This window comes from Chrysemys picta, chromosome 11 (genome assembly GCF_011386835.1).
Source record: "Chrysemys picta bellii isolate R12L10 chromosome 11, ASM1138683v2, whole genome shotgun sequence".
Taxonomy (NCBI): domain Eukaryota; kingdom Metazoa; phylum Chordata; order Testudines; family Emydidae; genus Chrysemys; species Chrysemys picta.
In genome coordinates, this window is record NC_088801.1 from 8,417,179 (window position 1) to 8,443,527 (window position 26,349).

The following is a 26,349-nucleotide window of genomic DNA, read 5'->3' on the forward strand; positions in this document are numbered from 1 at the left end:
TTGCACACAGCAATGTCTCACTCCGACCCCACCACCTAAGTTGGGCTTGGGAGTCACCTAATGGAATGGATATGAGCAAGCACTCGAAGAAGAAAAGACGGTTACTCACCGTTGTAACTGTTGTTCTTCGAGATGTGTTGCTCATATCCATTCCAAACCCGCCCTCCGTCCCCACTGTCGGAGTAGCCGGCAAGAAGGAACTGAGGGGGCGCCGGGTCGGCTGGGGTATATATTCAGCGCCATGAAGGCGCCACTCTAGGGGGCTCCACAGCCGACCCGCCGGTGTTGCTAGGGTAAAAATCTTCCGACGATCGTGCACGCGGCGCGCACACACCTAATGGAATGGATATGAGCAACACATCTCGAAGAACAACAGTTACAACGGTGAGTAACCGTCTTTTTTTTTCTCAAAGTGTATTACACAGTTTATAATTTAGAAAAATGGATTTGAATTATTCTCACTGTAGAAATTATCTCTAATGGAGGGAACTTCAAGAGGCGGGATATTCCCTGCCTGCCAGTAACTGACAAGTCTGGTTCTGCTTCCAAGCTCTAAGCAGGCTGAAGTGAAGTACCCATTGCAATAGCACTGTGGACCTTATTAATTGAAGAAAGGAAACTTTCAGGTAGTACAGATAAATTTTCATATTGTGCTACTTTGTACACCATATTTCCTCTTGATTATGTTAAGTCTTCAGCCTCATTATTGTCACTACGTGACATTGAATTACATGAACCACTTAACTGGCTCAAAGCCTAATCAATTCAAAACATTTTGATGTGGTTTTATTGTTTATTACCTTCTATGCTTAGTGACTTTTCACATTAATTTTTTTAGCAGTACAGTATTCAAAGGGATTTTCAAAAACTTGTAACATGAAAGCTTCATTATATTAACATAATAAATAATAAAATTGATAACATGCTCAGTTGTAAGCAAACGTGTCTGAAGATAGAATAGTCAGTCTGAGTTATATATGTAATAAATAAAATTCCATATAAGATAAGTGAGGATCACTAGGAATGCAAGCAAAAGTGAGTGTGGCACAGACCTGAATTGTAATTTTAATTGAGTGCAGAATTGCATCCTTTCTAGCTACTGAAGTCTGCTTATAGAATGCTGGTATGCAGCATTGGTCTCTCCAAGGGGCAGGATACAATGTGAAACAAACCCTTATTGTGAATGCTAGCATAGGTGGTTTAAATCTGCAGCTGGTGTTATGTGGAAATGCTACTTGCAGGTTCTCATTGGATATGCTTAGTGTCTATTATGAAGGCGCTGGTTTTGACACTATAGTTAAGGCTGACGCCACTTTGTACTTATAGCAGGGATTTTACCTCACAGCATATTGTCCCCAAATTTACAGCACTTACTCTCTGAGGAATTAATTAATTTTCTGGGAATTTACAAGTAAATCTGTTAGTTACTTCATACATTAAAATTAAATTGGATCACTTAAGAAATTTAGAATCTTACCTGTTCTGTCTTTTTTTTGTCCCAACACAAAGACTTCAAACTTTCCATATGGTTTAAAATTAATTAAAATATTGTGTATTGTTTGTATTTGAAGAAATTAGGTTGTAATGAAATTTTTAGTGATTGTTGCATCTAATTGTTATGACTGTATAGGCTACAGACAGGCTCATGTCAATAGCTCAGGTAAGTCTTAAATGAGGAATGCTGTTGTTACAGCAGAGGAAACTCAGCCAGTCACTACTGTTTCTCTACAGCTAATTTACATGCAGTGATTTTATTGGTTGTAATGTCTTGGTGATATGAAGAGTTCTCATTGGTAGGTTATTTGGCCTGGCTGTCACTACTCTTTAAAGATTCCATGGCTGCATACTAGTTTGGGCATCATTGTTTCCAAAGTCTTCCCATGGCATTGCTGACTTGCCTCTGCTGTGCACTGAGGCTACAGTGCTGGGGCAGTAGTGCCAGGGGAGGTGACACAGGAGTGCAGGCAGATCCTTTAAATCACTTTTTGGGACTTAACTCTCCCTGATCCTCTTCACATATTGCTGTTCTCAGTAATGTGGGACCTGAGCTTTCCCTGACCACCTTCACGTATTGCTGGTCTCAGTAATGCAGTCCTCTAAACCAATAGGTCAATTGCAAATTGAGGGCCAGATTCACCGTTTCGCCGTGATTGCTATGCACTGCTTTGGTGTACTAGTGAATCTGCCTTTAAAAGTTCAAATGGAAAAATTAATACTACATATCTCCAAATCATTTATAATCTCTCATGGTAGCATTCTCTTTGGTTGCTTGTTCAGGGTTTGCTTAGGACACTTTGAATAACTTTTAACAAACGAAGAGAATTCCCAGAAAAAAAAAAGTTAAAATGGAATTACGGTTGAGGCTAGGCATCAGTAATTCAGGGTGAAAAAAGTTACAGGGATATTGTAATCATCCCCAAACTAAGCATTATAAATCCAGCAAATACAGAGTTAAGTTTACACTTAAAAGAAATCCAAACATGATAAGAAATTCGCAAGTAAGGCATCCAAACATCCTTAACTTTGCCATGTAGTGATGCTGCAAGGGAAAAAATATAAAATAAGTTTAAAATCTGTTTAATCTGGTCTGAGACCAGAAACACGAAATGCCTGAATCATAATTGTATGGTGGATTACATGATGTTTCTACATGACAAAATTTAGGTTGTGTGGATGCCTTAACTGTACATCCCTTCTTTTAGTATGTTTGTTGTTTTCAGTGTAAACTCAACTCTGAATTTCCTTGATTTATAATGCTGGGGCTGTAATGTATTTTAACCTTAAATAACTGATGTAATTTTAAACTTATTTCCATTTAATGTATTTTTTTGGTCAGGGAACATAAAACAGACACAGGAGCAACACAACAGAAGAAAGACATGTATTACCCAGTATGATGGGTTTCTCCCGGGGTGCCACCTAGAACTGGGGTACCACTGAGCCTTTGACCCACCAGCCTGGGCTCTCTCTTACACAGTACTGCTGTGACAGGCTGCAAAGCCCTCCACCCTGCACTTACACCAGCATACATACAGGTAGGGGCACACACAGCTGCAGTTATAAGCAGGCTCTCTGACCAGCCCCTGCATAGGAAGGCTGCTCCCAGCTGCTCAGGCACATACCGCCTCTGTAGTATAAATCAAAATTATACCATCTTGCACTGCACAGGGAACTATATAGCGTAAGCTCATAAAACTTGCCGCCTCCCTCAATGTGGGGAGGAATATGCAATTGCCTTTTGCTCCAAGTTATGATTCCCACACACTGGTTTAGATAAAGCAAAAACAAGTTTATCAACTATGAAAGACAGATTTTAAGTGATAGCAAACAGCTCAAAGCAGATTACCTAGCAAATAAACAAAAAACACAAATTAAACTTAATATACTAAATAGATTGGATATGAATAGCCGGTTCTCATCCTAAGAGATGATACAGCCAGGCTGCAGATTCTTAAGGGGCAAGCTGCACTTGCTTTACAGCTTGGAATCTCCAGGTGTTTCATTTACAGGCTAAAAATCCCTTTAGCCTGGGTCCAGGACATCCTCCAGTTCAGTGTTTGTTTCTCAGGTGTTTCTAGGAATCTTCTCGGGTGGAGAGTGAAGACCCCAGATATTGTCACTCCCTGTCTTATATAGCTTTTGCATATGGCGGGGACCCTTCATTCCCAAAGGTTGGTTCCCAGACCGGTTTGTGGGAAAAATGCTGACATCCCAAGATGGAGTCTAGAGGCATGTTGTCTTGTCACATGGCCTTGCAGTCATAGCACCCATTACTCGGAGGCTGTCTGTAGCGTTCTCAGGAAGGTTCCCCAGGTGGGAGATAAGCTTCTCCTAAGGTCTATTGTTTTTTCCTAATGGCCCATTGCCCTGGATAGGTCCTTCCCCACCCACTATCTAGACTGAAAACATCTTATCTAGTGGGTGTTACCCAGATGAAACTACATTTGAAATAAATACATAGTCAATATTCATAACTTCAAAAACAAAAATGATACATGCATACAAATAGTATAATCATATTCAGCAAATCATAACCTGTTCAATGACATCTCACATGGCCAGTCTTGCATAAAATGCACAATAATTATGCCATAATCATATCATATATATATATATATATATAATAATATCACTGTGAAGAATATGGGGTGCAGTGTCACACCCAGGATGTGGGGATAGGATATATAAAATCATCAGTCACCTAATGAATGTGGTCATGGTGGACAGCTGAGACTCCACTTATTGGAATAAACAGAGTGGAGGTGGTGGTCTGCACTGGATCACTTGCTGGTGTGGAGGTGAAAAGTTGGTCAGGACTTGATGGTTCTGAAGTAAGGAAGCTGGGTTAATGTATTGTAAGTGTAAATATGTATTAAATAAACTTGTAGACTTCTGATAATTTAGCAATGACATAAATAAAAATACAGAATGCAGTTAGTCATATCTATGAATGCATAGTATCGTAGTTTTCAGATACCATTTCTTCAAGGAGAGCATAATATAGCTATCAGAGATGCATGCGAAACAGAAAATATTCTAGGAATTAATAAATCCATCACCATTTTCACTAGTGTTGCAAAACGGTGCAATAGAAGACATTAGATATAAAAATATTAATTCTACATGTCAAGAGTTTAGTAACAAAGCTAAATAATTTTTTTAAATATTATTTTAAGGCTGACAGTATGCTTTCAAGCTACCAACTGGAAATGGTCCCATATTAAAATATGGATTGATGTTTTCAATGACAATGAAATACATAAATGAGGATGTGTTGCATAGTGTGTTGTGAGTTTGTTAATTATGGAATAATACTTATCCGTTTTTATAACATTATAAATGAAATGTTGGAAGTGAGAATATGGAATCAGGCCTTTTGTGTCCTGCAGAGCTTAATGCAGTTGTTTGTGCTCTGACAATGAATCTATTACAGCAAAATTTCTGACACTGAAAGGAAAGAATCCTGGTGACTGCAATAGAGCCAATGTACACCATACCTATGAAAATAAATGCAATTTATTGCTGTGGAGTTTGACTTTTAGTGATTGCTGCTTGTGGTAATCAGTTACATGGATCACAAGCTATTTGCTATAGGCCTACCTTTTATATTTATTGATGAGATATTCTGTAAGGATGAAATGGGAAATGATTTTCTTTTTCCCATCAAAAATAAGATTTCACAGTTTTTTGAGCACCACTTGGCTGCAGGTATATTGAATGTCAGAGTTTGTGGGAGTGCCAACTAGATCTAATTATAACATTACCTACCAACCTTGCTTGTAATATGCCTAAAAGAACTTAGTCTGTCCTTATGCGGTGGTGATTTTGTTTGCCATATACATGCCTGATTTGGGCAGTTAATGCTTTTTGGATCTAAATGTAGTGATCATTAGGCTGTAAGGATAAGTTATGAAAAGAGATGTATTGCACTGTTAATTATATAGTGTGAAAGTGTGAATACTGTATTACCACATGGGAGTTGTGGAAAACAAACTAAGAACTCCTCAGAGGACATGATCTAACTGTTCAAGAATGTACTTTACAAACCATAAAATACAGAACCAATGCAGAAAAATACTGTGTGGCAACTATAGTTTGTAGTGCTCCATAGACTTGTTGGTCTTTAGAATTTATTTTACAAGATAAGTGAAGAGGGAGCGTAACATAAAATATTTGGAAGGCAAATAGTACAGGTTGGTGTGATTGAAGGAAAAAAGTTGAGAATGTGGGAATGAGTTCAAGGGAGTGGCTTAGGGCTTGTCTACACTACAGGTGTTACAGTGGCATAGTTACGGCACTGGAGAGCTGTAGTGTAGACGCTTCCTACAGCACAGAAATGGTTTTTCCATTGTTATAAGTAATCCACTTCCCCACGCGTCAGTAGCTAGGTTGACAGAAGCATTCCTTCATCAACCTAGCTGTGTCTACACAGAAGGTTAGGTCAGCATAGTTCTGGTTCTCGAGCGTGAATTTTTCACATTTCACATTTCACGCTTCTATAGTGCCTTTCAGCTGACACCTCAGAGCATTCTAATAATAAAAACAAATAGACAAATTCATAATGGAAATGAGGTGTAAATTTTTAACAGTGAGAGAAATTAACCATTGGAAAAATTTACCAAGGCTCATGGTGGATTCTCCATCACTGACTATTTTTAACTCAAAATTGGATATTTTTTTTAAAAGATATACTGTAGAATTATTTTGAGAAAGTTCTATGGCCTATGTTATACAGGAGGTCAGACTAGATGGTCACAGAGGGCCCTTCTGGCCTTGGAATCAATCTGTGAAAAACTTTGTGAGATGATTGTATACTCATTGTAGAGATGGAGGTTAAAGTTATTTAGGGACCCATGGTATGTCAGTAGTTGAGCAAGGAGGCTTTTAAACTAATTTAGTTCATATGTTTGTGCACTTTAAGTGTTGTTATTGCTCAGTATAATGGTAATCCATTTGTCAGCAGAGTCAGTGCAGAAGGAAGGCATGAGTTGTAGAAAGGGAAAATCGGGAACAAATTTGCAAGGGGAGAAGGAAGGAGGGAGAGAGAGGCAAAGAAATATGTGTGAGGAATGGTAAGTGAAATGTTGAGTTTACGGTACAGTTAGAGCATCAATTAGGGGAGAAAAATAGATTTGATCATTCTTACCAAGTTCTTTGGGACAAGACTGTATTATATCTTTTGCATTTGTTGTTTAGCACCTAGAACATCAAGGCCCCAGTCCTGGTGGTGTCGTGTGTGGTTTTGAAATGAGAATATTAAATAACCCATCCAATGGGTACACCTCTGCCCAGGAAGCAGTAGTAGTCAGAACTATTAAGTATTTTGATGTCATTCCACATAATATTTTTTAAATAGATGTATGTATTTACACATGTATGTGGGCTTATACACACACACACACACACACACACACACACACACACAAGTGGCACAGTGTAACTGAATGCATGATTTTATTTTAACTTACCTAGTTAAACTGGTACAAAAGGCTGTGTGGACACTTCAGTTTATCTTAAACCAGTTAAGAATCTGTGTAAGTTAAACCAATGTAAGCACCCTTGTGCCAAAATAAGTGTCTACATTGGTTGCACCTGTTTACATTGGTTTAAAAATGATTTAAATCAAACTAGTTCAACTTTCTCGTTCACTCAAGTCCCTGTATATGTTAGGTTTAGCAGTTTTAGGCTTAAAGAAAAGCAAGCTCAGCCTTCAAAGAGAAGAAGGGCATGTGTTTTTCCCTTGACCAGGGAAAGATGCCCTCACTCTACCTCTCCAGTATCTTTCAGATGGGGAACACTTCTACTTAAGAGCCTGATCTCACTATGGCATGGGTAAAAAGTGAGATATGTACAAAGGGGACATTTAACCCCTGGATGAAGGCAAAATTAAGGAGGAGGAGATAATCCAGAGAATGGATGATTGTAATTTTCAAAAAACTGAGTTTCAGAATTACTAGAGTATTTCTTTTTAGAGAGAATATCTATGGGAGGCATGCCAATACAATTCAGAAATCTGTGCAAAGTTGTTAAGTCATCATATTGTATTCAGAGTTAACATTCATTTCACTTGCACATATCTTTAAACATCCTGTTCACAGGACTTCTCTATAAAGACAATGTTAACTCCACCCCAATATGTAGCTTATTTTGTGTCTTTTCTGAGAAACCTAGTTATGGCAAAATATACAACTGTTTTAAGAGGCACCTGGCTTGATTTCAGTATTTGTTCTTTAAGATGATCTTTTAGACTTTACCACTTGAAACCTCCAACTTACACTACTTTCAATAACCCTCCACTGTATTAACATACGTTTGTTTTTGGTAGTCCATCACTGATGATGATGCCAATATTGTCGCAGTTCTCATCTATGGCTACGCATATGACTCCGAAGTCCGAACAGAGTCGGCCGCACTGAGGGCATGGGAAGTCTGTATTTATGATATTTGATGATGCAGTTCTGCGGCGCCTTTCACGTGCAGCCTGGAGATGAATTTGTTGATCCTGCTCAAACCTGTTACATGCTGATCTTGTCAGAGACCACCAGTGAGTCCTATTCTGAGCCATTTGCTCAAGTTCTTTGGGATTAATGCCAGCCTTCTGGAGACTGCTCTTCAGGTTATCTTTGAAGTGCTTATATGGACAACGCTTCTTTCTTTTCCCCTTTCTCAGCTCTCCACAGAAGATCTGTTTTGGGAGATTGTGGTTTTGCATTCTGATGACATGTCTGGACCACCTAAGTTGTGCTCTCAGTAACATTTCCTCAGTACTTGTTGTGTTTGCTCTTTCAAGGATGTAATATTGGTCACTCTGTCTTGCCAGTGAATGCTCATTATTGAGTGGAGGGAGCACATGTGAAATTGATCAAACTATTTAATGTGAAAGCTATAAAGAGTCCACATCTCAGATCGATACAGGAGAGATGTTAGAACCACTGCATTATAGATCTTCAATTTGGTGGAGAGACAAATGTGTTGGTTTTGTTCAGAGTTGGCCAAGGGCCTGGCTGGCTTTACTAATTCTGGAGGAAATTTCCTATCAAGGGAACCGTCACTTGAGATGGTACTGCCCAAATACTTGAACTGATCCACATTTTTCAGCTGTCTTGGATGAAGATGGCTGGCACTGGGGCATTGGAATGAGGTCCTAGTTGGAACAAGACCTCTGTTTTCCCGAGACTGATACTTCAGAAAATCTATCAACGATGATTTGAAGGTGGTCATATCTATGAGCCATCAAGGAGCAGTCATCTGCAAAAAGCTCCTCGACGAGAAGTCTCTCTGGCGTCTTGGTCTTAGCATTGAGTCTTTGAAGATCAAAGAGGGAACCTTCGAGTCAGTGGCGAATGCAAGTCCATTGTGGCATAGGTGAGGACACAGGCAAAGAACAAGTTGAACAGCACTGGAGCAAGTATGCAGCTTTGCTTCACTCCATTTGAGATTTCAAACACGTCAGAAAAGTCACTACGGGCGAGCACTTGCACTGTCATGTGATCATGGAACGGATGGATGATTTGTATAAACCTTCTTGGACAGCCCAGTTTATGCAGAATAGGCCATAGATCCTCTCTGTTGACCATATCTAAAGCTTTGGTCAAATTGATGAAAACTGGATACTGGTCCATGTTCTGCTCCAGACATTTTTCCTGGACCTGCCTTATGACAAAGATCATGTCCATAGTACTACGACCTGTTCTGAAACACACTGCATTTCTGGCAGTTTCTCCTCAGATATGTTTTCAATGAGTCTGTTCAATAGAATGCAAGCTAGTATTTTCCCTGCTGTACAGAGAAGAACAATGCCTCTGTAGTTTCTACAGTCAGCTTTGCTGCCTTTGTTTTTGAACAGTGATACAATAATAGCATCTTTGAAGGCTTGTGGCATTTCTTCTTCCACCCAAATGCTACTCAAGATGTTGCGAAACACCCTGATGGCCTTGGGGCTGGCTACTTTATACAGTTCTGCTGGAATACCATCCTTTCTGGACACTTTGCCAGAGTTCAGTTGTTTGATGACTTTCATAACTTCCTCAACTGATGAAGGGAGGTCAAGATCCTCTTTGATTAGTTTTTTCGGGTAAATGATCAAGGACATGCCGATTAACTGTGGATGGTCTATTGAGTAGACTATTGAAGTGTTCAGCCCATCTCAGTACGTTTCCCTCCTTGTTTTTGATGAGGATTGTGCTATCTGCCGACTTCAAGGGGGCTGTGCCAGATTTAGATGGTCCCGTAGACTGCTTTGAGAGTCAAAGAACATCTTTCCATTGTTTGTATATACATAATGCTGAACTTCTGCTGCTTTCCTCTCACACCACTCATCTTGCATTCTCCTGAGTTCAGACTGGGCTTTGCTCTGTAAGTACTTAAATTTATCTTTCTTTGAGATGGAAGTAAGTTCATTTTGCCATTCAACAAATGCTTTCTACTTGTCACTTAGGAGTTTGGAAATGTCCTCGTTGTTCTCATTGAACCAATCCTGATGTACCTTTTCTTTGGCCCCAGCACTGATTTAGCTGTGTCAATAATCACGCTTGAACTGTTTCCATTTTTCTGTTGGGTTGTCAGTGATTGGCAGACATGAAAAAAGCTTGTAATCAAGTGACTGATGAAACTGCACCGGATAGGTAGTATGCTTGAGCTTTGCTATGTTGAAGGCTATTCTGTTAAGTTTGGGGCACTTGCGCCGTGAAGGGACTATATGCAGGTTCAGCACTGCTCTTACCAATCTGTGGTCTGTCCAGCATTCTGCACCATTCATGGCTTTGGAAATTCTGACATCGCGGCTGTCTCGTTGGCGGGTGATAACATAGTCCATCAGGGCCATTGTTTGGACCGTGGGTGCATCCATGTTGTTTTATATTTATAATTTTGCCTGAAGATGGTGTTAGTAATGAGCAGATTATGTTCTGCATATTTACCCAAGAGGAGCAGTCTGTTGCTGTTCATCTTTCCCATTCCGTGTCGTCCTATCATATCTCTCCAGGCACTGCTGTCTCTACCAACTCTAGCGTTAAAGTCTCCCAGCAGGATGAGCTTGGGGTTGAGCTGATGATGGAGTCCGGGTCAGAGTAGAACTGCTTCTTGCTTTCTTCTGTGGTGGCCAGTGTAGGTGCATAGGCACTGATGATAGACATGCCATAAAGGATTCAGGGGAAATCGAAGTTTCATGAGCCGTTCATTCAGGCCAACAGGGAGGTCAGCGAGTTGTTTCAGGAGAGATGTTCTTATTGCAAATCCAACTCCATGGATCCTGTCTTCACCCTCTGCTTTTCCTTTCCAAAAGAGTGTAATCACCTCCTAGCTCACTGGAACCTTCTCTGGCCAGTCTAGTCTCACTCAGTGCTGCAATATCAATATCGTAGCGGGCAAGTTCTCTGGAAACAAGAGCTGTTCTTCTCACAGGCCTTTGTGCATCGCCTCCATCAATAAGGGTGCAGACATTCCATGCTGCTGGATGATTTAGTTGGTGTTGGATCCTGCTTTGAGCAGGGGTTTGGACTAGATGACCTCCTGAGATCTCTTCCAACCCTAATATTCTATGATTCTTTGCTCCTACAATGATTTTTTCTTCGTTATTGTTTTTCGATTGCTGTAGGATGATCTACCAGTCATGGTAGTCTGGCCAGATGTTATGGGGCAGGCAATGTTTAGGGCACCTTTACTAGCCCCTTTCCTTAAAAGGGGTGAGCAGTGCTACTCTTAAAAGGGCTGCTCAGTTGCTTAGGCTGCTGCCAAACTTCTCCACTGCCCCAAGAGCCACTAGTCCCAAAGCCGCCCTACGTACAGGGTTGTGATTACAACTGACTGACTTTCTTTGACCCATGAAATTCTGTTGAGCTTTTGCTGAGATAGAAATGATTAAAATTGCTATCTCCCTGGTGTTTCTCAGGAAAATTTTGGTGGGATGCCAAAAGAATAATTAATCTCAAGCATTCTAAGGACGAGCTGACGCTGCCTCTACAGCAGAAGCAGCATGCTGTATTGAGGATATATGAGAAGTACTGGAGCAGATGTAGCAGGCTGGACTCCTCCCATGCACCCTTTTGAAACCAACACACTGCTCCAGTGGCTGTCTACACCCCAAGGTCATCACATGGGTCAGGAGTTTTCCCCGTTCCCAGGTTAGAAGGGAGCGAGAAAGAGAGAGGGCAGGCCAGACCAGGCAGGGTATACCCAGTGGCACATCTGTTCTCTGGAATAACAGCCTTCTCCTGCCACCTGCTGACATAGTTACTCTTGTGGTTCAAGTGTTGAAGGTCTGTCAGCATTGCTGAGGGTTCAGAGAATAAAATACAATATTGTACTATTTCTCATTTGCAGATATATTCAAATTCAATGCAAATTGCATACATAGGGATGCAACTTGTTTCTGAAAAATTCCCTTCCATCAATGTTAGCTCAGTCTGTTTAAAATAATAATAATAATAGTTATGGCTCCCTAGTCAGAGCACTTTTAGGCATAGGTTTTGTTAGCTGAGGAAGCAAAATTTAACTGACTTTTCAGCTGCTTAATATTCTGTTCTTTAGGAAAATTAGAATGCTAGGCCTCCAAGTAAAAAGCTGTTCTAAAAATTTCTTTATTACAATGTTGGATTTTTAAAATACTTTCTAACTTCTAACAGTAAATAAAAGTTTGGGCCTAAATTGAAAGTGCTTTTAGTAACTTGTTTTCTGGCATTTATATTTTTCGGCTATTCCTGTCAGATGGTCAGCTTTACGAATCAAAGGCCTAGTCTTCACTTACCGGCTGGTCCGGCGGCACGCCATCGATGTTCTGGGATCGATTTATCGCGTCTGGTTAAGACGCGATAAATCGATCCCGGATCGATCCCGGAAGTGCTCACAGTCGGCGCCGGTACTCCAGCTCGCCGAGAGGAGTACGCGGCGTCGACGGGGGGAGACTTCCGGCCGCGTCTGGACCGCGGTAAGTCCGGACTAAGGTACTTCGAATTCAGCTACGTTATTAACGTAGCTGAATTTGCGTACCTTAGTCCGAAGTCCAGACTAAGTGGGGACCAGGCCTTACTTTCCTTACACTTTTTTCAACTCTTGTTGTGGTGATTTTGAATGGTTATGCCGTGCTAACGCCTTTTTCTAGATATCTGGCTTCCTTTTACTTAGAACCACAGTATCTAGTTCTGAAGCATGTTTAGGTCTTGATAATATTTCTTTTTCTTTTTGATTTCAGAAAATTGCTGTAGTGAAAGGGATGCTATAGTTAAGCTATTTAACTTCAGTACATATTCACTTGAGAAGTGTAGGTTTGTTGCCACTAAATAACAAGAAGTTGAGTTTGATAAAATAATCTTTTTCAAATCTGAACAAACTCATGAATGTATTCCTCTTATTCCTTTTTCTCTTCCTCTCCCTGTGTCTACATTACGATCTTCTACTGGCATAGTCAAGAAGGCAAAGAAGTGTGATCCCTGACTAACATAGCTGTGTTGGCAGAAATCTATAGAGTAGATGCAGCTATCTTCAAAACTGCGCTTTGACTGGCATAGCTTGTTTCACTCATGGAATGGGGATGGCTTTAGTATTCTGGTAAAAAGTGCAGCTTTGCTGGTGTAGCTGTGTCCATGCTAGTAACGTTGTGCTGATATAGTATACCATAGCCCTGTACCCTGTAAAGTGCTGCTAGCATAGACATAGAAGGGTAGTAAAACATTTTTTGAAGATGTTTCCTGTTTTTGAACTATTAGGGCTAGTCTGATACTGCAGGGCTTTGGAGCTGTGCTCCAGCTCCGCTCCAGCTCCAGGTAAAAACCTGCAGCTCCACTGCTCCGCGCTCCAGCTCTGGGCTCCGCTCCAAAGCCCTGCTCCACTGGCTGTGTTAAAGCGCTGCCGCGGCGGAGAGACCTCTCCTAGCGCTCTAAAAAAACAACCTCCACGAGGGGCACAGCTCTCAGCGCTGGTGCACTGTCTTCACTGGCACTTTACAGCGCTGAAACTTACTGTGCTCAGGGGAGTGTTTTTTCACACCCCCGAACGAGAAAGTTGCAGCACTGTAAAGTGTCAGTGTAGATGAGCCCTTATTCTCCCTTTATTTACTGATTGCAAGCCAAGCATTTAAATTCGCAAGTATTTGAAGAAATTATTGTAGTGTACTGTTAGGATTTGGGCATTTGGGAGTAGAGCAGTAGCCATCTTGTATTAAAGATGGAAAGGATTTTGTTTCTTAGTTTACTGTAGGTTTTTTCTCATTTCATACAGTTTCAGCATTTAAAAGGTTGTGTGGAGTTTGCTTGGTACTAGAATAATGGAAAACACAGGTACTGTTATAATCTAATCAGTCATCTCTAATGCCTCCTCCTACTAATATAGAGTTTTTCCTTGAATTTTTTTCTAACATTTTGTCCTGATTAATGTTGATTATCTCTAAGGATTTGCGGGGTACTGGTTCACAACTTTCCTTGGAAGAGTGCTTATTTAAATTTAACTCAGTACAGGATAATAACTTGTTTGCTGAGGCTTGTTGTAATGGATCACTGTGTTTGAATAACTTCATTTAGTAACCAGTATTATTTGTTTGGTAAATATAGAATGTTGCCGTTTTAAGGCTCTCTCAATGCTTTGTATATCTTCTTACGGGAAAAGTGAGGCTTTGTCAGTCATTGGCCATAATTAAAAATGTTAGTCTTTAGTCTGTACTCTATTCAATAGGTTATTTTAGAGTGAAATTTGTCTCCGACGACATCTTTAAGGATATTCACCATCAATCAAAAATTCATACAGCTGTTTAAATATCCATGCAGTGTAACTCTGAAAATATTTTTCAATAATTGTGTTGATTTAGATCTAGAGACTGATTTGCAAATGAAATATTAGATTAATTTATTAGGATTAAAGAATGATATTGGAATGTTGTGAAAAGCATTACCTGAATTCTGTCATGTCCTAAAAATACCAATTTAATGTATTGCCTTATTTTGTCACTTTTTTTAAATCATTTTGCTATTCATCAAATTGATTGGTAAATGAATAGCTTTATGGAACAATTGCATAGCTACTGTACTTTCTGTTCCTGAGGGCAACAAGAAATTCCTATGTAGCCATTTTTAATTGAGGAAAAATAACTTTTATTTGTGGCAGTGAGAGAAGTATCTCATTTAAAAATTATATTGTGTTGGGAGAAATTTTGTGGATTCTGGGATGTAAATTTTATGAACACACCTAAATAAGCTATAGATGTTGTGCATGCATGAAGCAGTCTGTCCGTTTAAAGATTGCTTTGATTTTAAACACTGTAACTTTTTCTCCTTCCAGAAAAACGATCAGGGACAAGTTTTGTTGGATATAGTGTTCAAACATCTCGATTTGACAGAGAGGGATTACTTTGGTTTACAGCTGGCTGACGATTCCACTGATAACCCAGTAAGTTGCATCTGTTTTCTAAACCGTTTTTTTTTTTTTTTTGCATGTTATTAGAGTTTAGGGATTTTGTTTCAGTATTCGGAGAATTTGATTAATTTTTTTGGAGTTCTCATCTAATTCTTATGTCCATGACAGCTGGTATATTCAATAGACTCAATTTTTTTTAACAAATCTGAAATATGGCATAAGTGTTCTTTGATATGCTTCAAAAAGGACTGTCTCTATTCTGTTGTTTAGATAAAGCTGTCTCACAGGTTATTCTTGTGGGTGCAAGTTTTCACCTGGTATCTCTCACACTGGAAAACTATTTTCCCCCAAACAATTAAATTATGGTTGTACTTATTTTCCCCTCCCATCTCCGTATTTTAAAATGTGAGAATTGGGGTCAACCTTTTTTTTTAAGATTGTTTGAGAGGCCTATTGAGGTTATGCCTAAACTAGTTTTGTGACTAACTCAAGTTAAAATGAGACCACAGACTTTATTCTAGACAAACCCTTAGTCAACATAGAAAGTTCAGGGCTTGGGTATCTTGTAAAGAAGGCAGGCCAGTTGGGGGATATAGGAGAAGATAGAATTAGAGAGCTGCAGTGATAGAGAAGAGTGGGGGTGAGATGAGGATGTGGGAAAGGAAAAGGCAGATAGTGTGGTGATGCCATGCAGGCACAGTTAAATCAGCTGGCAGCAATGAGGTGTGGAGTGAACTAATCAAATGGTCATTATGTGGTGAAATGTGTGCAAGTTAATTAAATGCAGTAATTAAATGGAGTGGTCTGAAGGCATTAAAAACAGGAAAAGTTTTAAAAAATAAAAAAGGCACTGATGGCAGTCCTCTGCTGTCTGCTCTTGTTTTGGGGCTTAGAAAAATTTGACTGTTCTCTATCTTGAACCGTGAAGCTTTAATAATCTTCTTATGCAGTTCTGCCAGGGAAGAGAGTTTCTGCTGTGTAGAATAGCCTTTTTCTCCATTGCTCAAAAGGTTTTAATGGATTTGTGGACTTTAACTACAATGATCACATACTCTGTCTAGTTTAAGGAAGGTGGGGATGGTCCCAATTTCTTTAGCGCACAAGGCCCAAAAATTCTTTAATCTGACCCTGCCTTACTATATATTTGAGCTTAAATGTGGCGCTCATTCGGGCAGTGGAAGAAGAATTTCAGTTTAGGTTACCTAGTTGTCCAAGCTTAGTGAAGACTTAAACAGGATCCTAAGGCTTCAAGCCGCTTTACCAAAAGGGTGGAGACATTTTCAATGGAATGGGATGGTAATATTCCAGCTAGTTCTTCAGAGTATTCTCTTGCTCCAACTGGGATCACTTCAGTCTTATTTGGGTTGAGTTTGAGTTAGGTATTCGTTAAGGTGATGACCTGTAGGCATTGTGACATAGATATGATGTCGATTGTTGTGCCTAGATAACAAAATGTACATCTGGACATCATCAGCATACTGATGACAGCAGAGTTTGTGGCACCTCTGAAATTCTCCAAGTGGTCTCATGTAGATATTTGAGGTGGAAGGACAGAATAGATCCATGTGGGCCTCCACAGGTGAGAAACTTTTAAGAAGAGGACTAGTTGCTATCATCACACACTGGGTCCTGGTAAAGAGGACTGATAGAAGTCATTGTAGTACTGTACCATCTTCTCCAGCTAGGTCATATAAGTGGGTCAGCTGCACTTATGGCTAACTTTGTCAAAAACCTGCAGAGAGATTGATTAGTTACAGGTTTGGAATGAAAGTGTTAATGCTTATAGTCATCAAGTGAAAACTGAAATGAGTATGTGACTTTTTTGTTAAATCACTGTTTACTGAATTGCATGATTGTCTTAGCTGGGGTACAAGGTAGTTTCCATTATTGGCTACCAGTTAAAAAAAAATGATTTTTAGATTGTTTGTATACATATAAGGTCATTTTTTGTATTCTAGTCCAAAACTGTACACATCTCTGAATCCGTTATATGCTGAGTGTGCTCCAATATCTAGCAAGGAGAGTCAGTTTATTGCTCTAAAACAATGAATAAAAGACTTTTCTGAGCATGAGTGTTTATAATCGTAGTTTACATGCCTTAACTGGCAGTGAGTTCCAACCTTAGGAACATCAAAATCAAAGTTAGAAATATACTAATTGATGGATTAATGGTAACTTTCAATTATCTCTTTTATTATTGCTGTTCTGTTATGGTTAGAATGTTTGTGCAAGAATTTTCATTGTAGTTAACTGTTTGCAATCACCTAGAAGACACTTCATGATACTGTACCATGTGGAAGGCACTATAAGCACAAAGTAACGTACAATATGTCTAAAATTTTGAGTTAATTGGGACAGTTTAAGGCAGGGATGTCAAACATAAGGCCTGCAAGCCAGTTCCAACCTTTTCTTCTGTCTAGCAACTCCCTCTATAGTTTACAAAAGTTATTCAGCCCACATCAGAGCATCTGAGAGGAAGCTGGGATTGGGAGGAATTTTATACCTGACAGGGCACAGGTACTGAACACCTCCTCCTTCCTCTCCTCCCTCTCTACAGCTGGCAGCACTGCAATATTGCACACATGAGACTCAGATGAGGCTCTTTGGCAGCCTCACACACTCTTTGCCCCTACCAGCATTGCCAAAGCTATGCAAGAGTGGAGTCCATACTCCACTCCGTACTGTCACTGAGCCATGCAGCACCAGAGCGAAGATGAGGCTTCTTTTCAGCCTCCTTCTTTCACATTTGCTGCTGTTTCCAGTGCTGCTGAGTTTACAGGATTCATGGAATCAGCTGCTTCTCTGACACCCTCAGCAGCGGTGGCTCCAGGCACCAGCGCTCCAAGCTGGTCCCTGCGAGGGCGGCAGTCAGGCAGCGTGCCTGCGGGAGGTCTGCTGGTCCCGCGAATTCGGCGGCAATTCAGCGGTGGGTACGTCGAAGCCACAGGACCGGCAGACCTCCCGCAGGCATGCCACCGAATCCGCGGGACCAGGGACCTCCCGCAGGCAAGCCGCCAAAGGCAGCCTGCCTGCCGTGTTTGGGGCGGCAAAAAAGCTAGAGCTGCCCCTGCCCCTCAGATGGAACATGAAGCAGAGGGAGAAACTCCCAAAGAGAAGGAGAAAAGGAGAGACTCTCCAAAGGGAAATGTGGGCAAGGGAGAGACTCCCCCAGAGGTATGAAATTCCTAAATATTGTGGGAGCTTGGGAAGGAGGGCTGGCATTAATATACAAAATGAAATCCTCCCGATTGCAGGAGTGGACTGATAAAGTTTGCGGATGATACGAAGGTGGGAGGCGTTGCCAATTCGGAGGAGGATAGGGAGATTCTGCAGGGAGACTTGAATGAGCTTGTGAATTGGAGTATCAGAAATAGGATGAAATTTAATAGTGAAAAGTGTAAGGTGATGGCTTTAGGGATGACTAACAACAATTTTAATTACAAGCTGGGGACGCATTGGTTAGAAGTAACGGAAGAGGAGAAGGACCTAGGGGTTCTGGTAGACCGGAGGATGACTATGAGTCGACAATGTGACGTGGCGGTGAAAAAAGCCAATGCGGTCTTGGGATGCATTAGGCGAGGTATATCTAGTAGGGATAAGGAGGTGCTGCTTCCGTTATATAAGGCACTGGTGAGCCCTCATTTGGAGTACTGTGTGCAGTTCTGGTCTCCCATGTTTAAAAAAGATGAACTCAAATTGGAACGGGTGCAGAGAAGGGCCACTAGGATGATCAGAGGAATGGAAAACCTGTCGTATGAAAGGAGACTAGAGGAGCTCGGGCTGTTCAGTCTGACAAAACGAAGGCTGAGGGGGGATATGATTGCTCTCTTTAAATATATCAGAGGGATAAATACAAGGGAGGGAGAGGAATTATTCCAGCTTAGTACTAATGTGGACACGAGAACGAATGGATATAAACTGGCAGTGGGGAAGTTTAGGCTTGAAATTAGACGAAGGTTTCTGACCGTCAGAGGGGTGAAATATTGGAACGGCCTTCCGAGGGAAACGGTGGGGGCGAGGGACCTGTCTGGTTTTAAGATTAAATTAGATAAGTTTATGGAGGGAATGGTTTAATGGTAAAACATATTAGCTGAGGAATACCGAACAATAGCAGGTAAATAGTATAATGGCTAACAAGGGTCAGGCTGGAGACTCTTGCCTACATGCTCGGGGTCTTACTGATCGCCATATTTGGGGTCGGGAAGGAATTTTCCTCCAGAGTAGATTGGCTGAGGCCCTGGAGGTTTTTCGCCTTCCTCCGCAGCATGGGGCAGGGATCGCTAGCAGGAGGATTCTCTGCCAATTGAAGTCAACAAGACACAGGATTTGGGGACTTCATCAGCAGAGTCAAGGGAAGGGTAGGGACGGTTTTGTGGCTTGCAGCATGCAGGGGGTCAGACCAGATGATCATAATGGTCCCTTCTGACCTTAAAGTCTATGAGTCTATGAAACAGCAGAGAGGGAAAAGTCTCAAAAAAGGTGGAAGATTGAGATGATTAGTCAGGGTGGAAAGCACAGAAGGATAAGTTGATGGGGAGAGGAAGAAAGGTTTCATACATACCTTTATTCTAAAGAGAGAAAATAATTGTCTTTAACTGGTCTCGGTTGGGGCCTCTAAATGCTACTTTAAAACAAATAATAAATAATTAAATGCAGTATTTAACTTAGTTAGGCACAAACTAAAATCACACAAAGTGCTAAATTTGCCTCTTGCCAGTGAACTTTTTATTCCCAGCCCATGAACTGTAACTGAACAGGTAGTTCAGCCCTTGCCACCGAGATCTTATATAATGAAAGATTCAGAGGTGTGATGTGAGCATGTTAGCTAACTCAGTCGTTCTCAACCAGGGGTCCGGGCCACCCTAGGGGCCCGTGAGCAGGTTTCAGGGGGGCCCCCAAGCAGGGCCAGCATCAGACTCACTGGGGCCAAGGGCAGAAAGCTGAAGAACCATCGCATGGTGCTGGAGTCCGGGGCGCCGAGCCCAGCCACCTCGGGCTGAAGCTGAAGCCTGAGCAGCTTAGCTTTGCGAGACTGCTTGTGGCTTGGGGCCCTGGGCAAATGCCCTGCTTGCTACCCTCTAATACTGGCCCTGGCTTTTATATGCAGAAAACCAGTTATTGTGGCACTGGAGTTTTTATAGCATGTCGGCAGGGCCTCAGAAAGAAGAAAAAGATTGAGAACACCTGTGGTAACTAATAGTATTTAAAATGTATTATAGACAAAGCACTTGACCAGTTTTGGCAACTGTTGATGGCAATTGTCTATGACTTGTTTACAGTGGATTTTAGAAATGTGCATATTAGTATGTTTTAGGTAACAGCACATCATAATCCTAATATGAAAAAGTCTAGAATGTGTTTGGCACCCTTGGTTTAAAGATCACTTGCATTAATTTTTTTCTTTTCTGGAAAGATTTTCTATATATTACCAAGGCAGCCTATAAGGACAAGACAGATCCTGGTTCTTAACTGTCCTGTGGTGCTAATTTGAACTTAGCAGAGTGTAAGTCTTCCTTTCTAAGGGTATGTCGACACTACGAAATTAGGTCGAATTTATAGAAGTCGGTTTTATAGAAATCGGTTGTATACCGCCGATTGTGTGTCCCCCCACATAAAATGCTCTAAGTGCTCTAGTCGGCGGACCGCGTCCACAGTACCGAGGCTACCGTCGACTTCCGGAGCATTGCACTATGGGTAGCTATCCCACAGTTCCCGCAGTCTCCGCCGCCCATTGGAATTCTGGGTTGAGATCCCAATGCCTGAATGATGCAAAACAGTGTCGCGGGGGGTTCTGGGTACATGTCGTCAGGCCCCTCCCCCTCCGTCAGAGCACCAGCAGACAATAGATTCGCGCCTTTTTACCTGGGTTACCTGTGTAGACAACATACCACGGCAAGCATGGAGCCCACTCAGATCAGCTCACCGTCACCATATGTCATCTGGGTGCCGGCAGACGTGGTACTGCATTGCTACACAGCAGCAGCAGCTAACTGCCTTTTGGCGGTAGACGGTGCAGCATGACTGGTAGCCGTGGGGCTGGCAGCCGCGGGGCTGCATTGCACCAGCCCCATGCCTTTTGGTAGAAGATGGTATATTATGACTGGTATCCGTCATCGTTGTACTGCAGTGGCTGCCAATCATGGGCACCTGGGCAGACCTGCAACTGTCTTGATGATGTTGGCTATCAGTCGTAGTATGCTGTTTTCTGCCAATCGCCCAGTATTGTCTGCTAAGCACCCAGAAGAGGCCGAGGGCGATCTGGGTGCTGGCAGACGTGGGGCTGCATTGCTACACAGCAGCAGCCCCTTGCCTTTTGGTAGAAGTTGGCATATTACGATTGATATCCATCGTTGTCGTACTGCAGTGGCTATCAGTCATGCTGCACCGTCGGCTGCCAGCTTAAGATGTAAAAAATAGATTTGTTCTGTATTCATTTGCTTCCCCTCCCTCCGTGAAATCAACAGCCTGCTAAACCCAGGGTTTTTAGTTTAATGTTTGGAGGGACCATTCTGTGTGACAGTTGTTTGTGTTTCTCCCTGATGCACAGCCACCTTTCTTGATTTTAATTCCCTGTACCTGTATGCCATGTCGTCACTTGGCCCTCCCTCCCTCCCTCCTTCCCCTGGTCCGTCAGATACTAGTTTCGTGCCTTTTCGAGCCCGCTCAGATCACCGCGGCAATTATGAGCACTATGAACACTACACGCATTGTCCTGGAGTACATGCAGAGCCAGGACATGCCAAAGCAAAACCCGGACCAGCCGAGGAGGCGATTGCAGCGCGGCGATGAGAGTGCTGAGGAAATTGACATGGACATAGACCTCTCACAAGGCACAGGCCCCAGCAATGTGGGAATCATGGTGTTACTGGGGCAGGTTCATGCCGTGGAACGCTGATTCTGGGCACGGGAAACAAGCACAGACTGGTGGGACCGCATCGTGCTGCAGGTGTGGGACGATTCCCAGTGGCTGCAAAACTGCTTGCAGAGGCAATAAAGTCATTGTTATTTCACATTCATGCATTCTTTATTAATTCATCACACAACTAGGGGGATAATTGCCAAGGTAGCCCGGGATGGGTGGGGAAGGAGGGAAGGAAAAGGACACACTGCATTTTAAAACTTTAACTCTTATTGAAGGCCAGCCTTCTGATGCTTGGGCAATCATGTGGGGTGGAGTGACTGGATGGCCGGAGGCCCCCCCACCGTGTTCTTGGGCTTCTGGGTGAGGAGGCTATGGAACTTGGGGAGGAGGGCTGTTGGTTACACAGGGGCTGTAGCGGCGGTCTCTGCTCCTGCTGCCTTTCCTGCAGCTCAACCATACGCTGGAGCATATCAGTTTGATGCTCCAGCAGACGGAGCATCGACTCTTGCCTTCCGTCTGCAAGCTGACGCCACCTATCATCTTCAGCCCGCAACTTGCTCTGTTCATCCCGCGATTCAGCCCGCCACCTCTCCTCTCGTTCATATTGTGCTTTTCTGATGTCTGACGTTGACTGCCTCAACGCATTCTGCTGTGCTCTATCAGCGTGGGAGGACATCTGGAGCTCCGTGAACATATCGTCCCGTGTCCTCCGTTTTCTCTTTCTAATGTTCACTAGCCTCTGTGAAGGAGAAACATTTGCAGCTGGTGGAGAAGGGAGAGGTGGTTAAAAAAGACACATTTTAGAGAGCAATGGGTACACTCTTTTGTTACAAGGTCGCATTTTTCCTCTTCTAGTGAGGGCCTGCCGGTTTCGTGTGAGAGATCACTCACGCAGTGCCAGGCAACAGATTTTGGCTTGCAGGCAGCCATGGTAAGCCACAGTCTTTTGGCTTTTTTAACCTTCTTAACATGTGGGAATGGTTTCAAACAGCAGCGCCCTCATTTCCCATATCAAGGATGAATTGGGTTGGCCATTTAAAATGGGTTTGCAACGTAAAAGGAGGGGCTGCGGTTTCGGGTTAACATGCAGCACAAACCCAACTAAATCCCCCCCCCCACACACACACACCCCCAATTCTCTGGGATGATCACTTCACCCCTCCCCCCACCGCGCGGCTAACAGCGGGGAACATTTCTGTTCAGAAGAGCAGGAACAGGCACCTCTGAATGTCCCCCCCATTTCAACCAGGTGACCGTGAATGATATCACTCTCCTGAAGATAAAAAAGAGCGATAAAGAATGGATGTTGTCTGCATGCCAGCAAACACCGGGACCATACGCTACAATGCTTTGTTATGCAATGATTCCAGACTACGTGCTACTGGCCTGGTGTGGTAAAGTGTCCTACCATGGCGGACGGGATAAGGCAGCCCTCCCCAGAAACCTTTTACAAAGGCTTTGGGAGTACATAAAGGAGAGCTTTCTGGAGATGTCCCTGGAGGATTTCCGCTCCATCCCCATACACGTTAACAGATTTTTCCAGTAGCTGTACTGGCCGCGATTGCCAGTGCAAATTAATCATTAAACACGCTTGCTTTTAAACCATGTGTAATATTTACAAAGGTACACTCACCAGAGGTCCCCTGTGTGCCCTCAGGGTCTTGGGTGAGTTCGGGGGTTACTGGTTCCAGGTCCAGGGTGCTAAACATATCCTGGCTGTTGGGGAAACCGGTTTCTCCGCTTCCTTGCTGCTGTGAGCTACCTACATTACCTCCATCCTCATCTTCCTCGTTCCCCGAACCCTCTTCCCTGTGTGTTTCTCCAGTGAGGGAGTCATAGCACACGGTTGGGGTAGTGGTGGCTGCACCCCCTAGAATGGCATGCAGCTCCGCGTAGAAGCGGCAAGTTTGCGGCTCTGCCCCGGACCTTCCGTTTGCTTCTCTGGCTTTGTGGTAGGCTTGCCATAGCTCCTTAATTTTCACGCGGCACTGCTGTGTGTCCCTGTTATGGCCTCTGTCCTTCATGGCCTTGGAGACCTTTTCTAATACTTTGCCATTTCTTTTACTGCTACAGAGTTCAGCTAGCACTGATTCATCTCCCCATATGGCGAGCAGATCCCGTACCTCCCGTTCGGTCCATGCTGGAGCTCTTTTGTGATCCTGGGACTCCATCACGGTTACCTGTGCTGATGAGCTCTGCGTGGTCACCTGTGCTCTCCACGCTGGGCAAACAGGAAATGAAATTCAAACGTTTGCGGGGCTTTTCCTGTCTACTTGGTCAGTGCATCTGAGTTGAGAGTGCTGTCCAGAGCGGTCACAATGAAGCACTGTGGGATACCTCCCGGAGGCCAATAATGTCGAATTCCGTCCACACTACCCCAATTCCGACCCACAAAGGCCGATTTTATCACTAATCCCCTCGTCGGAGGTGGTGTAAAGAAACCGGTTTAAAGGGCCCTTTAAGTCGAAAGAAAGGGCTTCGTCGTGTGAACGTGTCCAGGCTTAATTCGATTTAACGCTGCTAAAGTCGACCTAAACTCGTAGTGTAGACCAGGCCTAAGAGTGGTAATGTGCCATATAGCAGTGGTTCTCAACCAGGAGTAGACAGACATCTTCCAGGGGGTACACCATCAACACATCTAGATATTAGCTTAGTTTAACAGACTACATAAAAAGCACTAGTGAAGTCAGTACAAACTAAAATTTAATAAAATGATTTGTTTATGTTGCTCTATATACACTATATACTGAAATGTAAGTACAATATTTATATTAAAATTGATTTATAATTATATGGTAAAAATGAGAAAGTAAGCAATTTTTCAGTAATAGTACACTGTGACACTTGTATTTTTATGTCTGATTTTGTAAGCAAGTAGTTTTTAAGTGAGGTGAAACTTGTGGATATGCAAGACAAATCAGACTGAAAGGGGTATAGTAGTTCGGAAAGGTTAAGATAGCCATTGCTGTATAGAATGTTAAAAATAATAAAATTTCACTATAAACTGTTTTTATTAGTCTGGAACAAATAAACAGTGATACAGATTAAATGGGAGATTCACCCAGATTTAATCTCTAAAGAGAGGCTATGAGTGAATGCCTCCTGGTGACAAATGTTTGTGTTCCTGCGTTCTTTATTAAAATATACGTAATATATATTCTAAAAAATTGCTTACAGTAAGCAAGTGCACATTAAAGTAGCCATCTTATTCAAGTTTTTATAGAAAATACATTTTGCAAAATGTGTGTTCTACATTTTATATAAACAATTATGAAGTATTTTTTATATTTTATTAATGTGGTCTGTATTTCTTGAAAAGTTTCTCATTTCATCCCCTTAAATATTTACTGGTTTTAAGACCAGACTTTACTGCTTGTAATATTACTATTTCCTGCTTATTTTCTGTTCTGAGGTTATGAGCATGTCAAGTTTATTGTGTCCAGACTTAGATTCCATCCTTTTTTGTGACAAGATAGCATTGTTGTTCTCAACATGGATGCACAGAATGAACAATAGGAATCAGTGACCTAGAAAGCAATTCTTGAATGTTGCGCGTACAGTCAGTAATCTATCCCCTTCGCTTTCAGTGGACACTGAATGCTCTTTGTTCCTTAGGATAGAAAGAATTGGACTTCCATAGTTTCACAAAGGAAAACAACACTTTACATAGGAGGAATAATGGCTTTTGTGCCCCCCCCCCCGCCCCCGTCTTCTCTTTCATCTGTTTTACTGAATATCTATTGTGTATGTAAGAGATTAACGTCCCTCACTTGCTACAATAATGTTCCTTGACTTGTTTTATTAGAGAGGACTACCTCTATGATGCTTTTCTCCCTGGAATGTGAGACTACAGAAGGAATCTAATACTTTCAATTATGTTTACTGATTTTTCTAAACTTTCTTTTCCTCTTCTTCCTAGCAGTCTGTGGCTAAACAGTAGAACTCAATGTTTATTACCAAATAAAGCTGTTCAGCACATTTTAGATGTTTTTAATTGGGGTTTTCGTCCATGATTATGTCACTTGTAGGCTGTTCTGATAGGGATACTGTCAAGGTAATAATCATATTTAACCTCTTCATTCCAGACTCTTTCCTCAAAGAATGAGGTTGATAGGGAGAAAAATATTGGCATAACAGGGAAATAAATGTGGGTGTGGGAGAGCTAGAAGCTGTTTTTTGACTTAAATAAAAGAACAGTAAAATTCAACACAATTCTTAATTCAGACAAACTCAAGAAATTGCAACAGCTGTGGCCATCTTATTTCCCATTTTCTCCTTCCTTCCTGACTCTCGTATCCAAACTCCCTCTAGTGTTCTGATGTTATGTGTGTAATGCTAATTGAATACAATGATGTAGTAATGGGGGCAGCTGTGATTAAGAAGCAGCCCTGCAGAGCTTAGAGGGAGCCTCAGAGTTATCCAGTGAGCATGTGATTAAAAGGTTAGTTTTTTTACTTCTAAAACCTTCTGGGCTTTGAGCAGATAATTACATGCCATAACAGGGGCATGTCAGAACTAGAATGAAACAAACATCTTACCAGTATTACTTACTATATACATTTGTAGAATATTCAGTTATAATTACTTTTAGCATTTATGTTATTGGTTTACTTTTTGCACTCCCCCCCTCCCCACCTTTACCTGAC

The 26,349-nt window shown here is 42.0% G+C and overlaps 1 protein-coding gene and 1 long non-coding RNA gene across 14 annotated transcripts in view; both read left to right on the forward strand.

Annotated features, from left to right (window-relative positions):
• The window catches only part of PTPN4 (protein tyrosine phosphatase non-receptor type 4), a 227,045-nt gene that overhangs the window by 58,671 nt on the left and 142,025 nt on the right, over positions 1 to 26,349 (forward strand). For 9 of the 13 annotated variants that reach the window (XM_065560477.1, XM_065560487.1, XM_065560482.1 and 6 more), the window contains 2 exons: positions 14,767 to 14,874; positions 16,286 to 16,420. In XM_065560477.1, coding sequence (XP_065416549.1) covers positions 14,767 to 14,874; positions 16,286 to 16,420 — 243 coding nt within the window. The remainder of the gene's footprint in view (positions 1 to 14,766; positions 14,875 to 16,285; positions 16,421 to 26,349) is intronic. The other 4 variants (XM_065560483.1, XM_065560484.1, XM_065560486.1 and 1 more) reach the window with 1 other exon arrangement.
• On the forward strand, positions 23,535 to 25,694 carry LOC135974109 (uncharacterized). Its single transcript, XR_010591252.1, has 2 exons — positions 23,535 to 23,655; positions 23,777 to 25,694. It is a non-coding gene; the product is annotated as an uncharacterized LOC135974109 (long non-coding RNA).